General features: G+C 34.1%; 1 protein-coding gene across 2 annotated transcripts in view; it reads right to left on the reverse strand.

Moving 5' to 3' along the window:
- Positions 1-19,510, reverse strand: part of TLL1 (tolloid like 1) — a 292,559-nt gene that overhangs the window by 95,104 nt on the left and 177,945 nt on the right. For both annotated transcript variants that reach the window (XM_074229005.1, XM_074229006.1), the window contains exon 9: positions 16,211-16,326. In XM_074229005.1, coding sequence (XP_074085106.1) covers positions 16,211-16,326 — 116 coding nt within the window. The remainder of the gene's footprint in view (positions 1-16,210; positions 16,327-19,510) is intronic.

Genomic DNA, 19,510 nt, shown 5'->3' on the forward strand with positions numbered 1-19,510 from the left:
GTCTTTAATAATTATACTTAATTTATTGATAAGAATCTCTTTTTGAGTAGGGAATTTTATAGGCATAAAAATTCAGTTAATTAGCAAGAGGAACTAGGGATCCTCCCTAAAAGTGGCAAGTTTGATTTCATAGATATTGCTGAGACTAGAGGGATAAAATCCATGAATAGAATATGGTTCTCAAAAGAAACAGGACAAATAAAAACAGGACCAGGGTAGCACCATATATTGAGAAAACAAAGTTATGTGATAAAATCCCAGAAGAGAAATGTGATAAAAGTATTTGAATGAGAGACAAGGAGAGAAAAAATTATTTCACTCCAAGAATATAGTATAGCACAACCAGAAAAGAGAAGGAACAGAAGGGATTAGGGAAGGTTGAGAAATATCCCAAACAAACTTAGAGAATCAATCATGGCACAATGTATAGAAATCTGACCCTGAAATAATGGAGTCCTGAATTCAATTTCCAAAACTGATAACTAATCAAAGATTAATGATTAAATTAATCATTTAATCTTCAAAGCTCTAATCAATACTCTAGGTTGCAGAGAAGATGCTATTCTGCATGATTAGAAGTTTACTTATCTTGGAGATACCAATAATAGTGAAATCAGAGTTGTCTCTATCCCTAAGTAAAAAGTCATACACATAGGCTTAAGAAAATCAAAGATGGCCATGCAAAGTTAGGATTCCCGACAACTCCAACCCCCCAACCCCCCAAAAAACAAACAAATGAGGGCTCTATTTAGAGGGGCAGAACCCACAGAAAGACTGAGTGACACATTTTCCCACTCCAAGATAACTTAGAAACTCCACAGAAAAGGTGTGCTTCACTAAGACCTGGGGTGGGGGAAAAAAGCCACTGTGCAGCCCAGCCCAGCTCAGCAAAGCCCAGTCCAGCCCAGCCCAGAGATCACCAGCAACAGCTTGAAGGGGAGAGAAGAGAACTCTGCTGCACCTGGGTGAGTGTGGAGTGAGGAGCACCGGCCACAGGAACCTGCAGCGAGAATCGGGAGAAAGCAGCCTGCACCCCCAGAGAAGGTAAGGGAAGTCTGCAGAGACCTCTCTGCTCTTCCTAGGGTAGGACTCTCCAGTTTGCCTACACTCAGACTCAGAGTGTAGTTTAGGCTTCCTAACTAAGATAGCTGGATCCTGCCTTATAGCCTCAGGCAGAGAGCAATGCTGTGTTCATCTACATATCAAAGCACAGGCTGGAGAGCTTAAGACCTTGGAAAGAAGAATCTGAGGACAGAGAATTACTTCAGTCCTATGGAAGAGCAAAACACATACTCTGATGATAATAAAATCAAAGCTTCTCTATCCAAAACCTCCAAGAGAAATAGAAAATGGGCTCAGACTGTGGATGAGCTCAAAAAAAGACTTTGAAAAGCAATTCAGAGAGGTGGAGGAAAAATTGGTAGGAGAAATGAGAGCAATGCGGAAAAATCATGAAAACCAAATCAAAAGCTTGGTGAAAGAAATACAAAAAAATACAGAAGAAAATAATATGTTAAAAACCAGTTTAGGCCTAATGCAAAAAGCAAAACAAAAGGCAAATGAGGAGAAGAATGCCTTAAAAAGCAGAATTGGCCAGCTGGAATAGGAGATAAAAAAGCTCTCTGAAGAAAATAACTCCTTCAAATGCAAAATGAAACCAAAGGAAGCTGATGACTTTGCAAGAAAGCAGGAAGAAATAAAACTCTTCCAAAAAAGACAAAAATTAGAAGAAAATGTGAAATATCTCATTGGAAAAACAACTGACCTTGAAAACAGATCCAGAAGAAATAATTTGAAAATTATTGGACCAGGAAAAGAGGCTAAACTTCATTTTTCAAGAAATAAATAATACAGCAAAATTGCCCTGAGATCCTAGAAGCTGAGGGTAAAATAGAAATTGAGAGAATTCACCGGTCACCCCCTGAAAGGGATCCCAAAAGAAAAACTTCCAGGAATATTACAGCCAAATTCCAAAACTCCCAAATCAAAGAGAAAATTCTTAAAGCTGACAGAAACAGACAATTCAACTACCCAAGCTCCATAGTCAAGATTTACATAGGATCTGGCAGCATCTACATTAAGGGCTCATAGGGATTGGAATATGATATTCCATAAGGCAAAAGATCTTGGTTTATAACTGAGAATCAATTACCCAGCAAAACCGAACATCCTCTTTCAGGGGAAAAGATGGATTTTCAATGAAACAGGGGACTTTCAAACTTTCCTAAGGAGACAACCAGAGCTGAACAGAAAGTTTGATCTCCAAGTACAGGACTCTGGTGAACCATCGAGGGAGTGGAAGAGAGGGACTAAATATGAGGAACTTGATGATGTTGAATTGTTTGTATTCTTGCATGGAAAGAAGATATTGATAACTCATATGAACTTTCTCATTTATAAGAGCGGCTAGAAGGAGCATATATAGACAGGACACAGGAAGGAATGGAATATAATGTTATGATGTGGTAAACGGATGGAGTGAAAGGACAATGGGGGAAAGTACTAGAAGGAAGGAAAAGGAGATGATGAAGAAGCTGAGAGATTTCACATAAAAGTCAAAAAAAAGCTTTTTTCAATGGAGGGGAGGAGGGAAGGAAAGGGGGAATGAGTGAGCCTTCATTCTCATCGGAAATAGCTCAGGGAGGAAATGGCATACGCACTTAATAGGGTGAGGAAATCTGTCTTGCCCTGGAGAAGGATGGCAGGAAAGGGACTGGATGAGGGGAAATGGGGGGAGGGAAGGGGAGAATAGGTGACAGAAGAGAGGAAAGATCAAGGGAGAGGGTACTCAGATGCAACACGCTTTTGGACAGGGCCAGGATGAAAGGAGAGAGAGAGAATAGAATAAATGAGAGTGGGGAGGAATAGAGTGGAAGTACAGTTAGTGATAGCAACTGAGGGAAAAATATTGAAGCAACTTCTCTGGTGGATTTATGATAAAGAAAGGAACTCACCCCAGAGACAGAGTTGGAATCTGAATACAGACTGAAGTACAATTTTTTTTTCTCTCTCTCTATTCTTGAGGTTTCCCATCTTCTTGGGAGGAGGGGATTTATGTTTATTCTTATGTTTACACTTATAATATTCAATTTACATCAATGTATGGCATAGAAACAATGTAGACACTGTCAGACAGCCTGGGGGGGGGGGGAGGGAAGGGAGGATGGGGGAAAAATTGTAGATTTCAGAGCCTTGAAAAAAATGATGGGTACAATTTACTATTATATATAATTGGAAAACAAATAAAATGTTTAAAAAAACCCCAAAAACCTTGCCAAAAAAAGACTGATAGAAACTACCATTGTAAGCAATTGGAAAACAAAATAATTATAAAATAATAATAATAAAAATAACATCAATAAAATTTTTTAAAAAGTCAACTTTGCTAAGAACAAAATGGGGTGAAATGGAGTTAGGAAATCATTTGTGGAAAAATGCATGTTCAATATGAGTAGATATATGAATCAGGCTGATTCAACAATCAAAAATCTTAATGCAATTTTAAGCTGAATTAAGTAAATCTTTTGGAAATAAGGAGGTGACATTCTCACTCCATTTCATCATGCTCAAATCACATTTCATATTCAATTCTGGGATTTGTAGGAAGACAAAATGATAAAGGGTCTCAAGTCAATGCCATTTGAAGGATCTGGAGTTGTTTAACATGGAAAACAAGAAGTCTGAGGATAGTAGTGATAGGATGAGAGCCATGAGAAGGACATTAGGTGAGAAGGAAGAAAATGGAATATGGAAATATTAGTTGTTTTTAAGGATCAGAAGGGTTGTCATATTGAAGAAGGTAGAAGAAGAAAGTTGCAACAGATGGAGTGCTGGACCCAGAATTAGGAAGCCTTGAGTTCAAATTGAACCTCAGATATTTTGCAATGGTGTGTTCTTGGACATGTCAGTAAACTGCTGTCTGCCTCAGTTTCTTCATCTGTGAAATGGAGATAATAATAATAACCTTAGCTCTCAAGATTTTTGTGAGATCAAATGAAATGAAAATCTGCAAAGTACTTTCTCAATTTTAAACTGAAACATAAATACTATCTTTATTAAGATTACTATTGAGCAATGAATTCAACTTGCTTTATTTAGCTACAAAAAGGCTGCTAGAAGCAATAAAAGGAACCTGCAAAAGCAAACTAGAGAGATAGTCAATGTTTCCACAGTGGAAGTCTCTAAGTAGAGTATGGATGACTCACTCATCTGATAAGATTTCAATGACCACTCTGCAAGGTGATTGGTCAAACTAGATGTTTAATTCCTTCTCATTAAGAAATTATTTGATTTACACAAAGCTCAATTACCAGTAGAACTAAGGACCAAAAGATCATTCCTGAGTGCTAAATGGCCTTGTGGACTTTTGTTATTAACAGTAGAAATCTCTTGTCACCAATGCAGATGACTGGTACAGTAAAATGAATGCAGAGTCTCTTTGTTAGGAAAACCTGAAATCAAATTCATGACCCAGGATAACTCACTTAATTTCTGCCTGTTTCAGTTTCCTCAACTTTATAATAGTGATAAGATGTGCCTCCTTGGGCTCTTGTTTTTTTTTTTTAATTGAAACTTTATTTTATTTTTCTAATTAAATGCTATGGTAGTTTTCAGCATTCATGCATCTGCAAATTTATGAGTTACACATTTTTCTAACACTTCTTTCCCTCCCCCATCCTCAGGGCAGCAAACAGTCTAGTAAAAGTTGTACATTGTACATTTGTGTTTAACTTATTTAAATATTAGTCATTTTGTGTAAGAGGAATTAAAATGAGGAGAAAGAAAGAAAATTATGAAACAGGAAGGAAAAACATAAGAGAAATTTTTAAAAAGTGAATTCAGTATTTAAAAAATAATCAGTGAGAATTCATGTTTTTTTTTTCCCTCTGTATATGGATGATAATGTCCATAACAAGTCTCTCAGAACTGTCCTTGGTTTCTAAACTGATAATAGGAGTTACATTCATCATAAAAGATTATCTCATAGTGTTGTTGTTAATGTATACAATGTTTTCTCCTCATTCTACCCCCCCCTTCACTAAGCATTAGTTCATATAATTCTTTCCGTGCTTCTATGAAGTCCAATTACTCATGCTTTCTTGGAGAATGATAGTAAATACTATAACTTGTTCAGCCATTCTCCAATTGATGGATATTCCCTCAATGTTCAATTCTTTGCCAATATAAAATGTTATAAATATCTTGAATTGTTATAAATATTTTTGAACACGTGAAAAATTTCCTATTTTTATTTCTTTTGGATTTAGGTCTAGTATTGTTATTATTGCTGTGTGAAAGGGTATAATCAGTTCTATTGTTCTTTGGGTATAGTTCCAGATTGCTTTCCAGAATGGCTGGATTAGTTCAAAACTCCACCAACTATGCATTAATATCCCAATTTTCCTTTTTTGTCATCTTAGCCAGTCTGATAGGTGTGAAGAGGAAATCTCCAAGGAAAGTATGGATGACTCACTCATCTGATAGTTTTCAATGACCATTCTGCAAGGTGAATGATCAAACCAGATGTTCAGACTTGTTTTATTTCTCTAATTAATAATGATTTTGAGTATTTTGTGTATGTATATACATACACAAATAACTTTAATTTTTTCATTTGAAACTGGCTGTTCATATCCTTTGACCATTTATGTATTGGGGAATGACTTTCAACCTTAAACATTTTATTCAATTCTCTATATATTTTAGAAATGAGTCTTTTATCAGAAACCTAGCTGTGAAAATTGCTTCCCAGCTTCCTGCCTTTTTTTCCTAATTTTGGCTGAACTGGTTTTAGTAATGCCTAACATTTTAAATTTAATATTGTCATAATCATCCATTTTGCAATTTATAATTTTTCTATTTCGTGCTTGGCCATAACTTTCTCCCCTTTCCTTAGATATGACAGATAAGAGCATTTTTGATGTCTTAAATGGTCTGTGGTATCATCTTTTAAGTCTAAATCCTATACCCATGTTGACCTTATTTTGGTATAGTATGTGAGATGTGGGTCTATGCCAAGTTTCTGCCATACTATTTTCCAGTTTTCCCAGCAATTTTTAGTGAGTTCTTATACCAGAAGCTAAAGTCTTTGGATTTGTCAAACAGTAGATTACTATAGTCATTTACTGTTTCTTTTGCACCTACTCTAATTCACAGATCCATTATTCTATTTCTTAACCAGTACCTGGCAGTGTTTTATGTTGCTCTGGTGAAGTTTAATTACCTGGAGGGCTTTTTTTAATTTAGATATTTTATTTGTCTTCCAATTACATACAGTAGTAGTTTCCACCTATCATTTTTGCAAGGTTTTGAATTTTACAATTCCCCCCTTCCCCCCTCCCCCTTCCCCCAACACAAGGCAATCTAATAGTCTTTACATTTGTTTCCATGATATGCATAGATCAAAATTGAATGCACTGAGAGAAAAAACAAACCCTTAAGGAAGAAAGAAAATATTAGAGTTAGCAAAATTATGTAAAACATAAGATGATTATTTTTTAATTGAAGTTAATAATCTTTGCTCTTCATTAAAACTCCACAATTCTTTCTCTGCATACTGATGGCATTCTCCACCACAGATCCACTAAAATTTTTCCTGATTATTGCACTGATGGAGTGAGCAAGTCCATCAAGGTTAATCATCACCCCATGTTGTTGCTAGGGTATACAATGTTCTTCTGGTTCTACTCATCTCATTCAGAATCAATTCTGCAAGTTTTTCCAGGCATTCTGAAATCTCATCCCTCCTGATTGCTAATAGAAAAATTGAGTTTGATCACATACATATATCACAATTTTTTCAGTCTTTCACCAATTCATGGGCATCTCCTTGATTTCCAATTCTTTGGCATTACAAATAGAGCTGCTATAAATATTTTTGTACATGTAGGGTTTTTTTTTTACCCTTTATTTATTATCTCTTCAGGATACAGACCTGATAGTGGTATTGCAGGATCAAAGGGTATGCACATTTTCCTTGCCCTTTGGGCATAATTCCAAACTGATCTCCAGAAAGGCTGGATCAGTTCACAGTTCCATACCAGGTAGTTTTTATGACTATTATTTTACAGAATAATTTTAGATCTGGTTCAGTTAGGCTACCTTCCTTTACATTTTTTTTATTAATTCTCTTGATATTCTTGACCTTTTGGTGCTCCAGAAGAATTATATTACAAGTTCCTTGAGTTCTTGTAAAGATTAAATGACATATTTGTAAAGCACTTAGCAAAGAAACTGCTTGCTTCCTTCCCTCTTTCCTTGATATCCTCCTTACACTTAAACAATAGCAATGTTTTTAATAAATTAATTTCTTTATTAAGCAATACATATAAATTAAGAAAGTGAAATCTATAAAACAGTAAGCTGATTATGAGTAAATGTGGAGGACTTCAAAATTTAGCAAATCTATATTTCTAAGACAGCACTAAGATGAACTATCAGGAATAAGAACATGAGGACAGTTGGTATTTTACAAAACTTGCAATTTACAGTTCAAATTTCTCAACAGATCTCAACAGATTTTGTTCAACTTCCCATATTAGAAAATGAAATTTCTTATCATTTTCATTTCCTTGATTATATGAATTTTTCCCCATTTATCCCAACCATAATCCTAATTTTGAACATTAGAAATCCAAGCATTTTACAAAGCATTCCATGTGAAAATATCCACAAAGTTTCTTTGTCTTCAACAAAACTTGCTGTTTTTCTGTGAGCAACAATTCATCTTTTATGCAACCACAATTTGCAAACACTCATAAGAAAAGAGGGGTCCCTAAACATTTCTTCACTGCAGACACTTGGCAATACAACTCTAGGGACTCTATAAATGTAATCCATTATCAAATGATACATGGACTTTAAGTTGAGAACCATTTCTGACTTGTTTTGCTTAACTTACAAGGATTAAAATATGCTGAAAAGGAGCATTGCTTCTGTGCAGTAATTTAATTTTCACAGTGTAACTAAAGACTCCTACAAGTGTGGGAGCTGTGTTGGCTGGAAGACCTCCTTTACCAGATCTAAAAGGGTAGAAGGGTGGAAGGGTAGAAGCCAGAATATTGAAAGAAATAATTCCAAACTCTCTTTCTGGGACAAGATCACCATTTTTGTGAACTTAAATTCTTGTTTTTCTTTCTCAAAAAAAGTAAAATGAGAATTCTCTTGCATCTGTTTTCCATCATATACACTAAAATCAGGTAAATACTATTCATTTTGTCATCAGCATTTATCAGACACTGAAAAATAATTCACTAGTTGCAAAAATTAAATCTTCATCTTTGAATAAGGATGCTAAGTTTATACTTGAAAAAACATTTGTTTTTTCTAATGATTCAGCATACTTTATATAAATGATCCTTTATTAAAGGTACATTTTCCCTTGAGGAATAAAAACAAGAAATAGAGAAATCATAGAACAATATAATTTATGTGAATCTTTTAATCCATATCAGCTTGAAAGTCAACTATAGTATACTTGAGAGTTGACTGGAATTTTTTGTCTGCAATGAACTGAAAATATTCTAAGATTTTTTGCAATCCACAGGAATTTTCAAAATCAGCATATCAGAACTCTTAGTTGCTGTATCAGAGAGTTAAAATGGGCCCAATGATACCCAGGTTCTCTATGCATATTTAAGACCCCATTTTGCAACTCAGCAAAACTAAAGAATCCTAGAGACAAGGTAAATCAACAGCTCATGGGAACAAGATTGCTGCAGGTCTCTAGAGGAAAAATAATCGATCAACTTCTGTCAGCAAATAAAGAAATTATTGACAGCCTAGCAAATCCAACAGTGCTACCACAAGGGCAATTTAGTGTAAAGAGACACAAAAGATACACTTTATACATACACACACACACACACACACACACACACACACACACACACACACACATATACACAAACACATATGCAAAATTATTATTAATTAAAAAAGTGAAATTACAAATTTGTTAATTTGTTAAATTTGTAAAATTTGTAAATTTGTAAAATTAGCATTAAAATTATTTAAATACGAGGAAGTATAAGAGGAAAATAATGTGAGACCAAAATTTGTGGAATGCTGGGTTGTTTTTTTTTTTTTGGTTTGGATTTGCCACTAATTAAATAATAGATTTTGGTCACTTAAAATTTTTAAGCTTCAGTTTTCTTATCTAGGAAAAATAGGTATTAGTAATGGATAATTGTGAAAATCACTTTGATTCTAAAATTCTTTGATTCGTAACTTTAAAAAATGTAAAAATATATCTTCATTATTAGAAGCAATAAATTAACAATGAAAAAAAGCACTATATTAGCTATATATCTGAAGACCTGGATTCTGACCCATTACCTAAGAGCTATGAGAACCAGGTCAAATCACCTAACCTCTCTAAACCTCAGTTTCCCCAACTGTGATTGAGGAAAACAAACCTGCTTTTTCTATCTCTCAGGTATTAGAAATTGTAAAGCATGGATCAAATTAAATAATGTTGTGAGAGTGGTATAAAAACTTTCAAATGCCATAGAATTATAAGATATTATTATTGTTTCTATCCACTTTGTATATAGCTATCTCCCCAGGCAATTTCCTTAGGATTATAAGCTCCAGAATTGGCAGGGGTTTCCTCAATATGATTTTGTAGCACAAATGAAATTACAGGTCCAAACTAAAACAAAGGGATATATTTAGAAAATATATATTGTTCAAGTAACCTAGACTGGGTCTCAAAGTAAAATATAAGTTGAAAAAAAGAGAAAGGAAAAATAGAATACATGTCACATGTTGGAAAACAGAGAATTCATTTTACATCATTCTCAAGTTACACACTTCTAAGATAAATTCAATTCCACAAATATTTATTAAGGACTTACTATATGCAAAGTGAAGGTCTGTATTGAGCAATACAGAAAGACATCTGTAGCTGAAAGTCCTGGATACTACCCATGCCTCTAACATGCATAGTGTAGGCACAAGCAAATCATTTAATCTCTGGGGAAGGACAGCTAGCATACTGAATGGCAGTCAGAATCCATAAAGATTTGGTCATGCTGGAACATTGAGATTTAATGAGATGAATGTTACTAGGGATAAATGGAAGACCTTGCACATGAATTCAAAAGCCCAGTGTCATAAGTACAAGATAATGACTAACATTTAGATTAAAGAAGCACATTCAGAAAGAGAATTTGTCAGAAAATTATTTGGTAGTGTTAATAAACTACAGGTTCAATATGAGTCAACAGTATTATACGGTAGTTAAAACAAAAAATTAAAATAAAAAAATATAACTTTTTACTATGTTACGAAAAGTACCAACTTCCAGGAAAAGGGAAATCTAAGTATCATTTTATTCTGCCCTGGTCAAATCATTTGTCCAGGAGTAATGGGTGAACCAAACAAAGGTAAAATGGTAAATCAGGCAAAGCTTATCTTCTAGTATATTATTTGAGGAAAAAATCATGTGAAATAATTTATAAATGAGAAAGAAACTCATTTTCAACATTTTTCAAATTATAGGAAAATTACAATATGCTTGTTTAATCTTCACTCTTTCTTGCCATACTCTCTTAAAATGCATAGGCAAAATAACATGAATAAAAGACAAAATGATTTCATATCAAGTCAGGGATAGGAAAGGAGAAAGGAAGACATAGAGATGGATTGGATATTCTTTGTCTGTATGTGTGTGTGTGTGTGTGTGTGTGTGTGTGTGTGTGTGTGTGTGTATGTTGTGTGTGTGTGTGATTGGGAGAGAGATACCTGCCATATATGTGTATCTATAACTTAAAATGAAAGAAACTAGACCACCTAATGTAGACAGAAAAGGGATATAGTAAAGAAGAAAGACATTATAGGAACATGTCAAAGAAAGAAAGAAAGATGACTGGTATATTGAGAGAAAAAATGTGGAGAGAAAGATAATATCAAGTTCTAAAATCCAAAGAATATTTTTCATTTGTATCTTAGGCAAAATAGCATTATTCTGGAGTCTTTTAAATAGCATGGGAGAAATAATAGACTAAACTTCAAAGTTTCATTCAATGAACCTTTCTGATTTAAGATAATTTAAAAACAAGCCATAAATTAGAAACTGTGAGTCATTAAAGCCCATTTACCACTCCCAATGCTTCACTTCAACTCTACTCATCATCAGTCATCACGATTAATAACCATATAAGAACTGAAGAATGAAGATCATAGGATTACTTGATTTTCTGTTATATGAAAGATCTTAGGAATTGTTTTGAGTTAGAGAGAGAAAGAGCTAAAATAAGAGGGAAATGAGTCACATTTGGGTTTTACAAAAGACTGAGGGTTAATAAGCAATGTTGAAGGAGAAGGGATTTACAACTAAAAAGGGACATCATTTTTTTCCCAGATGTTTTCTTGCTCTCATGAGGGGACATCATTTGGTCAATTTTATTGCATGTACTTCCTAAGTTTATTTCTTGTGATTAATTGAATGATTGTTGAATGATTCTTAAGGCATCTACTTATCTCAAAAACCTTCAAGATCTTTTGGGGAAGTGCTTTCAGATATTATCAGGATTCCTTTCCCCCTTGAAGTGATATTCTGAAAGTATAGGTCTGGTCATGTTACTGTCAAGTTAAATAAATTCCTTTTATCAATTAAGAATCAAATAAGAAATCATTTGTCCAGCATTTAAGACCTCTGATAAGTAAGAAATCAAATAAGAAATCCTTTGTCCAGCATTTAAGACCTCTGACAATCTGAATTCAACCAAGGCTGGCTATACATTCCTTCCTTTCACATGCTCTGGAGTCCAGACAAAATAGCACTTGAAATGTTCTTTGCATGCAACATCCTCTCTCCAGTCTTCATGACTTTGCCCAGACTCTGCCTCATGTCTGTTTTTTTTCTTCCTCAGTTCAGCTTAAAATCAGCTCAAATACCACATCATATCTGAAGTCTTTCCCAATTCATTTGGCTTCTAGTTTCATTTCTTTCTAAAACTTTCATATATTTATTTTGAGTATATTTTTGGAAATCTACTATGTGAATACACATTGCCTTTGTTAATCAAAGGCAAGTTTGTTTGAGGAAAAGGCATGCTTCTTCCTTGTCTTTGGATAGCAATTGCCTAGCACATTGGCTGGCATATAACAAGTATTGAATAAATTTTTACCATTTGATGATTAATTTGCTTCATAAAAACAATTCTAACAATGGCAAGCATTTCGTCTGCCAACCCCAGCCACTTTCATATCATTGATGACATTTGATTCTAACAACCACCATGGAAAGAAAGGAAAGAGGGAGAAGAAAGAAAGGGGGGTGGTGAGTAAAGGAGGGTGGGAAGAAAGGCATCAATGTTTTCATCTAGTTGAAGAACCCATCAGACTCAAAGAGGAACAAATAACACAAGAAACAATGGCACAACTAAAGTTGATGTTTTCTGGCTCCACCAGTACTCTTCCCGTGGCATGATGTGATCTTCTGGACAAGATCAAAAATTACTGAAATTAGATCAACAGAGAAAGCACGAGCTTTATTATTCTCTTCTACAAAGAGAGGGGGAAATCTATGAATCTGGACATGCCACATGGCTCAATGTAATCTATACAAGACTTTCCTAGGAAGATCATTCTCCCAAACAGGTGAGATGAGTTCTACAGTGTAAACTCTGGAAATATATATATATATATATATATATATGTATATATATATATATTATATATATTATATATATTATATATATTATATATATATGAATATATATATATGAATTTAATGGGCAGCAGATGGATGGTCATGTGAAGAGAGAGTAATCAATCACTTTACTTTTTTTAAAAATTTTGCTCCAATAAAATCAATTTTTTGGAATTTCTTTAGAATTTTATAATTACTCAGAAAAATTCCAAACATTTTTTGATGGTTTTTCCTTTAGTGTTTATGATGAATTTTTAATTATTCCCTCTGTAGCTATTCCAAGGCAATTGACAAATGTTCACCTGTTTTTCTGCTCCTACCAGCATGCTCTAAAACAAACTATGGATGCTCTGGGGATGCAAAATTATGTTAAATATTTAAAAAAGATAAATCTATTGCTGCTCTTTCACTTCCCATCCTCCTAAAACTGGAAAATTTATTCTCTACTAAATATAAATAATCTTTGGACTAGTAACTCTTTTGAATTATACACATTACTACTTAATTCCCATAATGTGGATTTCCAACAATATTTATAAGGTTGCTTTAAATACCATTTTATTAATTCTCCTAAAGACTTTGTATGGTAAGCACAGACCTATCCAGAGCCATTGGCAAGTTCCAAAGACTGTGCCCTTACACACAAATTAAAGCAAACAATTATTTATTAAAATGATAAGGATTCCTTAGGATGGTCAGCAGAAAGACTATGTCCATAAACTGTCCATTATAATTATAGAACTTTAGAGCCAGGAAGGAACTTAGCATTTAATTCAACCTCCTCATTGTACAATGAGGAAACTGAGGACAAGAGAAGTCAAAGTTTCATTCCAGTTCATAACACTATAAAATTCAAAAAATTAGTCAGTGGCAACTATAGAAATAAAAATATAGCTCTCTTCTAATTCCCTGACTGATGCAAGTCCTACTATACTGTGCTGCCTGTGGGAGAAATTCTCTCTCAGTGAACATGCTTTCTGGTCTATTCCATATCAGGGAGTACCCTATAATTTCCCCTAAATCTTGCACTGTACCCCATCATTGCCATTAGATTGCTGAGTCACTCAACCCACATTGGCTCTTCTATGGGAAGCAAATCCCTGTACTTAATTTGTCTCACTTAAAAGATAATATATATAAAGAAGTAGGGATTTGCATAGATCACACAGGTTAAAAATCTCATTATTTTAAAAAAGGATTTGGCAAGGATCCCTGAATAAGAAAAAAAAAAGTTTTTTTTCAAAAAATTGCTACTTAATTTTATATAAACAAACTTATTTATAAAATATAAACTTGGTATTATAAAGTTAAAATTATCTTCCTTAGTACTATAAAAAAGTCACAATATAATAATCCTATAGTTAGAGCTACACTTTTCAACCAAGAGACCAGTGACTCCAATTAATTAAAAAAAAAAAACCCTTTATCTAAAAAAAAAAATTCCTTTGTACTATGTAATTTATTGTAAGCATTTAAAACTTTATATTTTTGGAGAAAGAATTCCTAAACTCCTGAAAATTAGAGATATGGAAAACAGAGTAGAATCTCCTCTCCAAGTAAAATTTCAAAGGTAGGGGAGGCATCTTAAGAATGAAGTCTTTGTCAGGCATGAGGTATACTAGAGGACTCCTGATTCCCTCCAACACTGATTCCCTGAAACTTGTATTCCATGAATAATTTGTCATTTTTTCTTTATGTGTCCTATTGAATTTCAAATGTGACAATCTTAATTACAAAGCCATTTGTGTTGCAGAAGTGAAAAGAGAGACAGATGGGAACTCATATTAAGGAGAGCAGCTAAGAAAGTAGCTCTAAAGATTTGAGGTTAGTTCAGTCACTGTACTTTTCTGTGGTCTTCTGCAAAGAGTAATTATTCAAAAATATTCTTTGAATGGATGTTATTCACAACATCCATAGCTTATATCTGCATTACAAAAGATTGATCACTTTGATAACATCACAGATAAAAGTATTTTACATTCACCTGTATGGGGCATTTCCTTAGACTTAAAAAATGGAAGTCACCCCTTTCGAGATTCAAGAATGTCAAGGTATAGAATGAGGCCATGCATTCAAGCAGTTTGACCCAATCCCTAGAAGAACAGTGAAGTATTTTCAGTGCTTCCATATGTTACAGGATAGGAAGAACAAAGTTAAAATATAATGGTGTGAGGAAAGAAAAGTAACTCAAAGCAAGAAAATGTTGTGCTCATACTCCTTCTTTGAGTCTCAGACATCTATCAACAAGGTGACTCATCATTTAAAAGGCTTTTTTGGGACATGACGCAATTTTTTTTTTCATTCATGAAATCAAAGAGTCACATGAAACTCAAAGATTATACCTGAGACAGTTCTGGACTTCAGACATACAGCTAGTTATTAAAACCACCCAAAACACAGCATAATTGTTGCTTCCATCTTTTAAAATCTCTTTGGAAACTTTACAATTTTCTAAATAGCTCATTTCAAACAACTTATCATCAAACCTTTATAAAGCATCCCAAACACAGTGCTAGACTCCAAAAATGAAAAATAAAAGTGAAACATTCTCTACCCTCAAAGAGTAATGTTTATATCACCCTTATTTTTATTCAAAATTAAACTCTGCTTTTCAAAGCTCATGCTTTTAGAAACCCTCTATGTGTTTATGTGCTTGGATGATGATATCTGGGAAACATTTTTTGAAATAAGGGGAAGACCTCCACTATGATGGATAGCTTCTTTAGAGAAAGTTTGTGAAGACATAGACAAAAATCATCTGAGATGAGAAGATGCAACTGGGTCTGAAATTTCCCATGATAGGCAGCAGTCCTATCTAGAAGATTACAAATTCACTAAAATAATGAAGTGTAATAAAGAAAGTAACTAGTGATTGGTGTCCAGAGAGTACAACTAAGAGATAAAGAGATAAAGGTTCTCTTTGTTTTCCAATCCTGTCAAGAAAATATTTTATTTTTATTACTATTTAGTTATTTCAGTCATAATTGACTATTCATTACATCATTTTTGAGTTTCTTTGGGAAAGTTACTCAAGCAGATTTCCATTTCCTTTTCTAGTTTATTTTACAAATGAGGAAACTGAGGGAAGCAGGGGTGAGTGACTTGCCCAGGGTCACACAGCTAGTAAGTGTCTGATGCCACATTTGAATTAAAGCAAATTAGACTCCCTTATTCCAAGCTCAGTGCTCTATCTACTGTACCATCCAGCTGCCACAATAGTTTTCAAGTTTTGGAAAGTAGTCCTATTTTTAAACAAAATTATACAGAGATTATGTTCTTTGTAATTCTTTCTCTTTAAGCACAAAACCTTACATATACTAGTATTTAAATAGTGACTGAATGAATAAAATGAGGTAATGCAACATCATAAGTTTCATTCGCTACTAAATAATACCTTAGTCATAATGTCTTAATGCATTTTTATGATTTTCTAGAAGCCTTCAGTATCTTACTTTGTTAAAAAAAACTAAAACAAATTAGCTTTCCAAAAATCATTGGTTCTGCCTCATTTTTATGAAACTGAAATAAAATGTTTATTTATTGTAACAATACCTTTTCCCCTGGAGTCACAGAAATTCTCCATATACAGTGTGTATAGGAAGGATAGCCATTTGGAAATCCTGGAGAAGAAAAGTTGCCAGTAGACTCTTGAAGTGTTTCACCACAGGCTGAAAGAAATAAGATAAGGTATATGAAAACTATTCTATATGACCCAGGAGGAGAACAGAAGAGCCTTCTTTCTGGTATTCTATCAGATTTTCAATTCAGTTCAACATCATTACAGATATGTTCTTTGATATCAAGAATTATAAGAGATGATTTTTTAAAAAATAAGATTAATTTACTTTATAGGATCACTTTCCTTTATGATTTTTTGCTTACTGTTATTAAAATTTCCATTCATAGGTATATTGGCTAATTGTTAAAGTCCTTCTCTAATTCTAATACTCCATTTTGCTGCAAAGATGGCACTTAGGTCTCCTGGGTATAATAATGAAATCAAATCTCAGCAGTACTATCAAGCAAGCAGGGACCCAGTAATTTATTTTGTGATTTCAAAGGATTCAGAGAAGATTATCACCAGGATGCTGGTCCTATGAAGATAATTCATGACTTAACAAGAATTCAAATTGATCCCAGATCCATTATACAATGTCAATATTGGAGCATGAGAAGTGGGGATAAAAGAGTTAAGGCAAGGAAGGATTTTGATATGCTTTGAGAAAATCTGGACCAATCAAATTATCAAAATGTTAATGCTATACAGTGACAATCATAAAGCAGGATTAAAGCATTAATGATGTTATTATAAAGGCTTTCTTCATGGAAACATTTTACAAAGCATTACACAAATCATTCAAGTCAGATCAACATTTTTGAAATTTAGTTCATGGATCTGCTATATTTATCTTATTAACGTGTATCATAGGATCAAAGTAATAGCTTCTGTTTATACATATGCAATACTTAGATGGAGTGGTAGTTTGGCAGAGCAAATAGAGTATTGGCTTCAGAGTCAGGAAGACCTTGATCTGATACCCAATTATAGTATTATCCTGAGCAAATCACTTAACAACTCACTTGCCCCGGGTATCTTTCTAAAAGTATTCATTAGAAAGCTGGATTCTATCATCCATACATTGAAAAATCACAAATATAACTTTTTTTGAGAATAAGATTACTATTTTCACATCAATTGCTTTATTTGATGTTAACAGCTTTGTGAAAATGGATTACCCATCCATTCATACTCTATGATACATTCCCCCACATTCCCAAATGATCTCTTCCCTATGATGAGAGCAAACATTTGGAGACTAAATCACTTGGATATACTAACTTATGGAGCTTTGTCCTTACTGATTTCAGGTACTGGCAATGGACACAGCAGTAAGATCAGGCAGGTATTCAATTGTACCAATCAAATGAAAAATCAGAGGTATTCTCTGTTCTCACTTAATCCTCCTTTTCCCCAAATCAAGGCATTTTGGGTGGAAACCCAGTCTGGGAACTTGGATTCTCTCAAGAATATATCCACTGACTTGACTTTCTCAGTTTCCATATGGTTATGTCACTGTGTGGCCACACTCTGTGCAATTATTAGAGTCATATGCCAGCCCCAAGGACTTAGTGAAATTTTAAGCATAGCCTCTATGATGGTGGTGGTGCTGTAATCTACCTCAATCTGACCACATGTAATGTTCTGCATTCATATCTGGGTACAATGCTACAAAGTCAGATAAACTGTAGAGCAGTGTTCTTCAAAGTGAAGGGCCATGGCCTGAGGTCAAGAGAAGTGGACTCAATCAACCATAGAGTAATAAGACAGGGCTATCCCATATTTTCTATGATGGCCAACTGTGGAACACAACCAAAGGATTCCTTATCTTTCAAAACAGCTCTAGACACTGGACAAACTGCCAGTCTCATCCCTACTGAGCCTGGATTTTCCCTTCATAGTAATTATAACACAAACTAAGCCAAAATAGTTCTTCAGGTATCATAATGAAAATTCTGTTCCAAACCTCTACATATTAAACACCTCCTGGATACAACAGAGATCTCTTATATGGCATAAGTTATATATACAATTATTAGTGCAAAGATTTTTATTGAGAGAAGTACACAACAAAAAGAGTTTGGAGGTCACCACTACAGATCAAACAGGAAATGTTAAAAAGTGAGAATCTTGACAGCACCACAGATAAAAGTATGTTAGCATGTAATTATACTGTATGGGATATTTTCATGGAATTAACAGATAGAAATAATCTTTTCTAAGTATTAGACTGTCAGCATAGGAGAATGAGACAATCCATTCAGGCAGCTTGTTCCAACCACTAGAATAACAGTATACTGTTTTCACTGCTCCCAAAATATTACTGGATAGAAAGAAAAGAAGTTAAAACTTAACTGGATATGTGTAGGGGAAGGAGAAGAGAATTAAGTCAAAGCAGGCAAATTTCCTGCTGATGCTAAGAACAAGATTATATATCATGAAAATGATTTTCTGGGACATGGTCCCCATCCTTCAATTTGAATATTTTAATTTTTACACATGAGAAAGCTAAGACTTGGAACAGTTGAGCCTCACTCTAGGTTAGACGGCTAACAAATGGCAAGGCCAAGTTTAAAATGTTGCACAGTATAAAAAGTGCTTTTCTTGAAATTAAGAGTTCCAGGTTCTAGTCCTAGCTGTGTGATTTTAGCTGTAGCACAAATTTCTTAGTGACAATTGAGTAAATCAAATACCTTCCCTGGGTTTCATTTGCGAAATGAGGGATTTGGAATAAATAATCTCTCAAACCAAAAGTATCAAACATGCAGCCCACAAAACTCCTGAGTGTGAAGGAATCTGATTAGAATTCATTTGGAGATAATAAAATGATTTTTAAAAGTTTACTAAAGATAATACAAATCTGTGGCTTTCTTAGTTGAGATATGGCCCACTGGGATTCTTATATATGGGTGAATGGTCCCAGTTTCTATCAATTTTCACAGTCCTGTCTTCAATTATGATCTATATCTCCTCTTCCTTTTTCACCATTCCCGGGGGTTCTTTCTGTTTTCTTGATTGATGACTGCTACTTGTCAGCAATATCAGAACAACATATATGAAAGCATGATATTAAGAGTTTGGGATACAAATAAGTAAAAGAAAGAAAATCCCTGATCCTGGGAAACCAAACAGACCTCTCCAAAAGTGGGTGTTTTCAAGAAAAACCCCCACTATGTTTTACTGCACTCCAGACTCTCTATCTTCTTCTTCACTCGTTTTTCTTCCTTCTCCAGGATTCCCTCAGCCACCACCCTTTCCTTAGGTTTTGGAATATTAAGTCTTACTCCAATCAA

This window comes from Macrotis lagotis, chromosome 3 (assembly GCF_037893015.1).
Source record: "Macrotis lagotis isolate mMagLag1 chromosome 3, bilby.v1.9.chrom.fasta, whole genome shotgun sequence".
Lineage (NCBI taxonomy): Eukaryota > Metazoa > Chordata > Mammalia > Peramelemorphia > Peramelidae > Macrotis > Macrotis lagotis.